At 37.3% G+C, this 8382-nt stretch overlaps 1 protein-coding gene across 4 annotated transcripts in view; it reads right to left on the bottom strand.

Annotated features, from left to right (window-relative positions):
* Positions 1-4: 4 nt before the first annotated feature.
* Positions 5-8382, bottom strand: part of MYO6 (myosin VI) — a 185029-nt gene continuing 176651 nt past the window's right edge. For 2 of the 4 annotated variants that reach the window (XM_004696300.4, XM_030886761.2), the window contains 5 exons: positions 7350-7453; positions 6206-6337; positions 3775-3801; positions 910-1125; positions 5-204 (listed from right to left, as the gene is read on the bottom strand). In XM_004696300.4, the coding sequence (XP_004696357.1) occupies positions 5-204; positions 910-1125; positions 3775-3801; positions 6206-6337; positions 7350-7453 (679 nt within the window). The remainder of the gene's footprint in view (positions 205-909; positions 1126-3774; positions 3802-6205; positions 6338-7349; positions 7454-8382) is intronic. The other 2 variants (XM_030886766.2, XM_030886763.2) reach the window with 1 other exon arrangement.

An 8382-nucleotide genomic window follows, 5' to 3' on the forward strand; every position in this document is an offset into this window, starting at 1 on the left:
AGGTTTACTTTAACAGATTCTGCAGCATGGCCGTGGCATAGGTGGGCCTTGCCTGCCTGCTCTCGATCGCATTCTGAAGATACTGGATTCCTCCACAGCGCTCCCAAATTTCTTCAAACTGTCTTGGCAAAATCTCGGCCCCGCGCTTCCGAGTGAGGCCTGTTTCTTCGAGACTGAGCTCGCACATCTCCATGTCATCCTTGCCTGCAATATGAGACATCAGAAAATCACATCGCTAGTCTCAGAATCGTTTCTTACATAATGGTATGCCTGAAATTATCTTAATTCTAAGTGATTTGAGAAACCTTTAGTTTACAACTTTTACGCTGATAGTAGAGTGGGGCTGCTAACTGCAAGGTGGTTCGTTCAAAGCCACAGGTCACTGTGTGGGCGAGAGAAGGGGTTATCTGCTCCCAAGGAGACGTACAAGCTCACACACTCTGCAGAGGGCGTTATGAGCCCCGGCTGGCTCAGTGGCAGTGGGTGCGACTTTCTTTTACCCCTAAGCTATGTATCTGCTTAGTGAATTCACCAGAAATAATTAAATGTGTTACAACCAAGGACTCTTCAGAAACTAACATTTTAGTTGATCAAACAAGTTGTTGAGGTGAATAAAAAATTCTATATTTCCTCAAGCCATCATAATTCAACAGATACAATTAATACCAGCGGAAAGGATCTTTGACCAAATAGCAAGTCTCTGTGTTCTTTATGAGGATGCAATACTTTCAAGCCATTATGCACATTATGAACCAGTTCATCCTCAGTTAATTGGAGATGTGCTTCAACTGCAATACCCCACCCCTTCAAGCCTGAAATATATGAATTACTACACATATATTAGAATGTTTCAGAGGGTTTGTAATCCAGGTTTGTTTCCTGCATTATTTGTATGTGGACTATACGCACCAGCCACCAGAAGGATGGGTGGTTTGTCAGGATGGAGTTCCATTTGGCGGGCAATCCAAGGCCCATCAAAATGGGCATACCACCAGCCTTTCTTCTTGCTCTGCGGGTCTTTGTACTGGTCAGCAGGGCGGATGAAGGGGATGCGGAAGAAGCGCTGCTGCCGGTTCATTTCAATCTGCTGCCTGGCAGGGAGCTGAGCGGTTGGGTTCTGCTGAGCTGTGACACAGGACAAGGAAAGTTACACTGGCAGCCCAAGAGAGAAGGAAAATCACCTTTAGTGCTAAAATGCACCCACGGGGAAAACTCCCAGGAAGCAGAAAGGTTCCTAGCATTAATTTTAAACAAAACATAGATGATAACTGATTATAAATAAATATAATTCAGAGTACAACTTCTTTCCCTAAAGACACTCCCCAGCAATGCAAACAGACACACACACATGCACACACACATACACACACACACACACACACACACACACACACACATCCCACCACCACCACCACTAAACCCATAAATGCTTAGCAGTAACTCACGTGGCAGGGCAAAAATCTAGTATTATTTACCACATTCATATGTTCCCTCCAACTAGAGGTTGCAAAACAACTTTTATAGGACTGTGATGAAACAAAAATGAACAATAATTTCAAAAACATGAACAATACAAATAGGTCCATGGAACCACAATCTGCATAGGAAACACCAAAAAATTTTATTTGCCAAGTAATTTTGTCATTTAAAATGTCTAACCAAATAGAAATATTTTATTAATGCTTTTTATACAACCCAATGACAATAAACACAACACACACACACACACACACACAGCAAATGCACGAACTTTCCCTCCAAGATATTTCCTTACTCTGAAATCAACTTCTTAGTCTAAAATCCACAAAAGCATTTGGAGAGTGTCTAATACTTGGTTCCCTTAGAAAAGTCCTTGTTTTTCTGTAGGTCCTACGAACAGCATTCATACCAACCTTTCTTCCACTGCTCAATTTTCATTACTGAAGAGTTGGGTTTTTATCTTATTTGGAAATGTAAATAGTCCTCTGGGGCAATGGCTTCCCATCCTTAGCAACATATTTTTTGGAAGCCTGTCTAATATGCTTTCTACTCACAACTTTAAAAGTATACCAACAATTTACATAAAGGTTAAATATACTGATGAAAAATGATACGCTGTATCTGATATATGCCAATAACAGTCACGCGGCTTTTGTGAAAATTTCCAAATACTGAAAAGATAAAAATATTCTACTACTTTTGACACCAAGAAAGAGCAAAAGTTTGGCGCATGAATTTCAGTGCAAACCAAAGAAAGCAGAAAGCAGCTAGCGAAACTACTTGCCCGTGGAGAAAAGAACCCAAGGCCCCGTTTTGTTAGTGACTTTAAGAAGCCCATCACCCCCTGCAGCACATGAACAGAAATGTGCCTCGTTTGTCTTGTGCTCCTGCCCCTCACCGTGACTGAAAAGTAGGTCCGCTCGCAGGTTTTTTTAGAAATTACTTACTTTGCAGGGAAAATACACTAAAATTTTAAAACAAAGTTCAAACAGATAAAATAATTAAATATGCCTTTCTCTCCATCGTCGGTAGTGAACTGGACTCCAATGTTCGTTGAAAGGAAATTTATTACAAGAGTGCTGTTCATTCATGATTTACTGCTACCTCTCTCTTTTATAACTTCAAGGCATATGGAAAATAATCACCCCTTGTCCTGTAAGTGTATTGGGCAAAAAACTAAGAAACTAGCAGGAATCCTTGGGTCGCTTTCTTTCCTGATGCATACGGACTGCTATTTTGTTAGGAAAGCCTGGACAGTACACAGACACAGACATGAAAAACTTGTTTCTTTCATATCCGCCCGTTTCCTCCAAAAGTGTGAAATACGTTGCAAAGGTAGTGTTGTAAGTTATTTGAAACAAACTGAAATTAAAAATACAAAACAGGTGCGACTAATAGGTGGGTGAATGTGGCACTTTTCCAAATCATGACTACTCATCAACTGATCTCAGAAGAAATTCGCTGTATACGACAGCGACTTGAAGAGTGCTGGTGGCACAATGGTTAAAGCTCTCACCTGCCAATCAAAGGACTGGTGGGTGTTTTGAACCAGCCAACCAGCTACTCCCTGGGAGACAGTGGTGGCAGTCTGCTTTTGGAAGCATGTTCAATCTTGGAAACTGTGCTGCAGGTCTTTGTGGTCTCCGCCAATCAGAATCGACTCAATGGCAATGGACAAAGGGACTCAACACTTTTAAATGCCCAAAGATGCGCCTCCCAGGAAGCTACTGAAGTAACAGGACGCCTATCATATTCACATCTCACTACCAGTGAGCCAATTCCAATTCAGACACCCCATAGGACAGAGCAAACTGCCCTTTGGGTTACGAGGCTCTAAATCTTATCTTACCAGGAGCAGAAAGCCTAAGCTACCAGGGCTCTTTCCCCATTAGCATACAAAACTGGAATCTCTTTGGAAAATGAATGTACTGTCACAGTGACTGAAAACAGTGTTTTGAAACCAGCACCTAAAGTTAGTGTCTATTTTGAAAGATCAGCTGTTCTACTACGAGAGTTTTGCTACAATAAGATAGTGTATAAGCACAATTGCAAATGTTATTTTTTTAAAGACAGCAATATGATAAAATAATAACTTAGATTTTGTTTTGCATATATAAATATTTTAGAGTTCTACTACAAGAAACATGACAAATTAAAATATATTTGCTTACAAATCAACCACTAATGTTGTACACTTAAAATTGTAGCAAAACAGTGTTTAATAGATGTTAGTACTTTATAAAGTATTTTAACCCGTCTTCCAGTTAGCTCATGAGTTACCACCCTTTGACTTACGTGAATTGTTCAAAAATGGTGCAAAATCTGTGAACAAATATTTTATATTGAATAAAATATAAAAATGCCAAAACTGTTATATGAGCATTGTTCTAATGAATAAATCTTTCCCAACAACTGAGGTGGTGACTAACAAGTAACTATGCATCTACCAGCCAAATACTCTCAGAAACCACATGTGCTGTTTACTGAGGGTTTTTGGCTACTTGATTCATCGTGCTTTTGAAAATCCTTTTTGGTGCACATATGAATGGGATCAAAATTTTTAATTATATTTCATTTTTAATTCTGTGACAGAAACAGCCAAAATAAAAGTTCAACACCATGATTGAATGACAGACATTATGGTGTCTTTTAAAACAACATCAGATTTTCAAAGGAAAAATTAGTAACTTTTAAATTCATCAAAAAATTATGTTCTTTCGGCAACATATGTACAGGTTCGCTCGATATAATTGATTTATGGATTGTTTTTAATATCTGGTGTTTTTAAAATTATATTCTTTGGTCAAGGGAAAACTTGGAATGCTTTTGGAATATAATACTTTTCAAAACAAAGTATATTATAATTTATTCAAATTGATAAATCTTAAACTCAGGACTTTTTATTTCTGGAACTGTACACTAAAAATACCTTTCAATATCTTTGTTTTGCACAATTAGATACACCCACTCCTCACTTATCAATATAGCGAGGATCCAAAGGCCAGGTTGTTACGTTAAAATCAGTGTTACGCAAAAATCGAAGATGACCACTTTAGATCACAAAATGGATGATGACTACTTCCATCACCTAAGTGCCAAATTAAAATCATCACATAATCACAAATCCCATCATCACACAACTTCCAAATCAGCCTCACTGCATACTAACAGATTCCATCACTGCAGAAACTGCCACATTTGTCATTACATAATTGGCAAATTACAGCAACACCCAACTAGCAAATGACATCATTGCAAATCTGCCAAACGACTGAAAATCATGGCCCAGCCAAGTTAACACAACCTTAACTATCACAGGCACTACACTTCAGATCTTGCCATTTGCTACTGCTGAATGTGCATGATTAATATAAATAAAATAATCAGTTTGTTACTATTTCTGTGAATGTGAAATGTCAGATAAGCAGATAGATAATCAATAAGTGAAAAGCAGGCCTATTACCTTTGCATTGTAGTTCTGAAAACCCATTCCTACAGTAAGTGACATGAGGGTGTGCTCAACCAGTAGAGCAGACAGAAAGGCGGCCCAAGGCTCCTTGCTCCTCAGTACAAGAATTCAGTGTGCTCCCCTCTTAAAGTCGCTAACACTAATTTATATACATTTTTCCTTTGAGAATTTTCTTTTACCTTGGGGGTTTGGGCACATATCATATCATGACAAATTTCAATCACGTTAAATAGAATTGTACAATACTAATTTATATTTTTGTTAATCAAATGTTGCCATTATTTACTTTTTTCGTAGATGATGAGTCCCAGTCTTTCTAACCATCACACAACAACACACAAGTTCCGCTGTGTTAAGAGAGGGACCAGGACAGACCTGTTGTCAGTGGAGCCGTTCGGCAGTGTGTTCCTATCATCTTCCCTTTGGACTATGCTCCTGGGTCAAAACAGCTTTACAAGAAATTGTGTATGTATATATATATATATATTAGATATATATATATACACACACATACATGCATATTTTTCAGATTAGAAGTTACTTCTATCCTAAAAATGGTCCATAAACTAATTCTCTCAAGGCTAAATGTATGTAAATTGTATGCAAATCACATGGGACTATGTTCTTAAATAATTCCTAAGTCTTTTCATATACTTGAATGGAATGCTCAGAAAGTTTTCTTCACCTACTCTTTTGTTCTTCCAAATAAGAAAAAAACACTTTTTTTAGATAACAAGATCTATTTTTGAACATATGAAAATACTTATTTCCAAAAGAAAAAGAAAAATTATTTCTGCAAGCAAAATTCATTTCACACGTGAAGTAGAAGATTCATGTTTATATTTTCACATATAATCTTTATGTGTATATATATACATGATAAAAATATATATTCACAATTCTATCTATAAGCTCTTCAGTAGATAAGAAAAAATTTTACCTCTAGAATATATTAAAACAAGTAAATTCAGTATTTCTAAACAGAAATGGCATATTCTATTGAATATTTAAATATGAGGGAATTTCAAAATGTTTATGAAAATATAGACTCGAAATATACTGAAATTTTCCATTGAACTTTTTGATGCCCGCTCATATATTTTCAAGAGAAATAATGCTAGGTCTTTATTTTTGTGTTAGGTTCAATGAGTCACAATTCTGAACAAAATTGTTTATATGTACATTTTTACCCAAATGTCTTACATATAGCTATATGCATATACTTGGGAAGACTTAAAAATAAAGATTTGGTTTTACCATAGTCAGTAACAGACTTTGGAGCACGTTGCTCTGTCTCGGTATTTCTCTTCTTGTTCTTGGACTTCCAAGCATGATACACTTTTAGTCTCCTATGAAATTCTTCTCTGCAAGCTGCCAGGAGCTCAATATCTATCAAGTGCATAGAAAGAGAAATAAATCAGCATTTTAAATAAATCATCTCCCACTAATTATCTGTACTCTACATGTTTTGTTTTTAATAGTACAAAATCAAATATAAGCTCACAGTTGAGAGAGATGAGCATTCTGTGGGCATTTTCTATACATTACTACTATATTCTATAATTTGTTCCACACAAAACCACAGGTTAAATAGACTTTTTTCAGGTGAGTACCATATATACTTGAATATAATCCAACAGAATATCAGCCTACGCACCTAATTTTACCACAAAAACTGCATAAAAGATGTGCTGAAAAACACAGTTTATACTTGCATATATACGGTAAATCTAATCGGAGACATTAAGGAACTTATCCAAAGCCAGAGACCTTGGCAATATAATAAAAGGTCACAGTGATCAAATACAAACATATCTATGTGCAGCATGTTTTTTGTTGTAATGGTGATTGTTATCTGTAAGTATGCCAATAAAGATCAGTACAGAAAGAAAATAAGTTCAGCGAAGAATTTGGTACAAGCTATGACAACTTAGTTCCTAGCCGTAGTATGTTGAACCTAAATACCATGATTTAAGCAGGAACACCACTATGTGGTATATGATATTGTACTCTCATTGCTCCCTTGGAAGAAAACTGGCTTTACAAAGAAAGGACGGCCATTATCATTTCTTACTTTGCATTCACAGATCAATATATTCGGATATTAAACATTTAACTAGTATGAGTAACTCTAAAATGGCCAGTCATTAATATCACCCAAACCGTAATCTGTCTTTGCTCTTCCTTTTCAACCTATTCCAGAGAGAGACAAAATAGACTGAATAAGCTCCTCTTTCTTCCGGCTTTGTGAAAAAGCTAGGTCTTCTTGTCAAAAGCAAAGTAGAGAGAGAGTATGGCTTACGCTGGTTTACAGATAACAACAACAAATACAGCACCCCACTCCAGGTACTTGCTGTCTCAGCGATGGGCCCTTCCCACTACAATCCTCCCCAACACTCACCACAAGAAGTGTTGATGGTATCACGCAGCTCTGCATATTTCCATTTACTCAGGTCATGCTTCTTGGTACCAGCAGCTGCTTTGGTAGCTTGTACAGCAGGACCTCTGTAATTATCACATATTTTTATATATTTATACCAGAAATATACATGAAAAATGTTGACTACAAAGGTGAGCATAAGTTTGGGAAACTGAAATAACTGTGGCCTTGACAGATGAGACTAAAGAATGGTATACCAAAAAAATGGCAAATGTAAATTGAAATTTTGTACCACACTCCTTAACAATCACGCTTGGTTTTAAACGAGAATTTTTCATTCAGTATTCTATACCATACACTTCCTCCATGCTCTAAACTTAAATGTCATTACTGATTCTAGTGGCACTATGAACTCCTACAGTAAAAAATATTTATATTTTCAAAATCAAAAGGGAAATCCTCAACATAATTGAAACATCAGTAAAATACAAAATCGACAAAAGAAAAATAAAACAATAACCCATTGCCTTTGAGTGGATTCCAACTCATAGCGACCCTACGTAGGACAGAGTAGACCTGCTCCATAAGGCTTCCAAGAACATAAATCTATAAGGAAGCAGAGGGCCTCATCTTCCCCCCTGGAGCAACTAGTTGGTTTGAACAGATGACCTTGTGGTTAGCAGCCCAAAAGTTAGCCCACCGGGCAACCAATAACCCTTTGAAAAGAACAAATGAAGAACATTAATGGTTTCTGAGCACACTGCTCAACCACCTGCAGAGCCAACTGAAAGCTACAGATGGACAACCTGCCCCAGAATGCCCTGGGCGCTTGCAAAGCTCACAGGTGAGTCAGTGAAAGACTACGCGAGCTGCTGGAGACTTGAAACCCTGTGACATCATAATGTCACTGTGAAGAAAATTGCGACAAGCAGATAAAATGACACCTTCTTGAATGTTTAGTGGGCAGTGATAACTAGTAAATGGCAGAGAGAGAGAAAGAGTTTATTTAGCAAATGAGGCAGAAACAGACATCTCAAAGGGCTCAAGGGTTGCA

Source organism: Echinops telfairi, unplaced genomic scaffold, assembly GCF_000313985.2.
Source record: "Echinops telfairi isolate 266 unplaced genomic scaffold, ASM31398v2 ScPeMD7_3533;HRSCAF=4204_0, whole genome shotgun sequence".
Classification (NCBI taxonomy): Eukaryota; Metazoa; Chordata; class Mammalia; order Afrosoricida; family Tenrecidae; genus Echinops; species Echinops telfairi.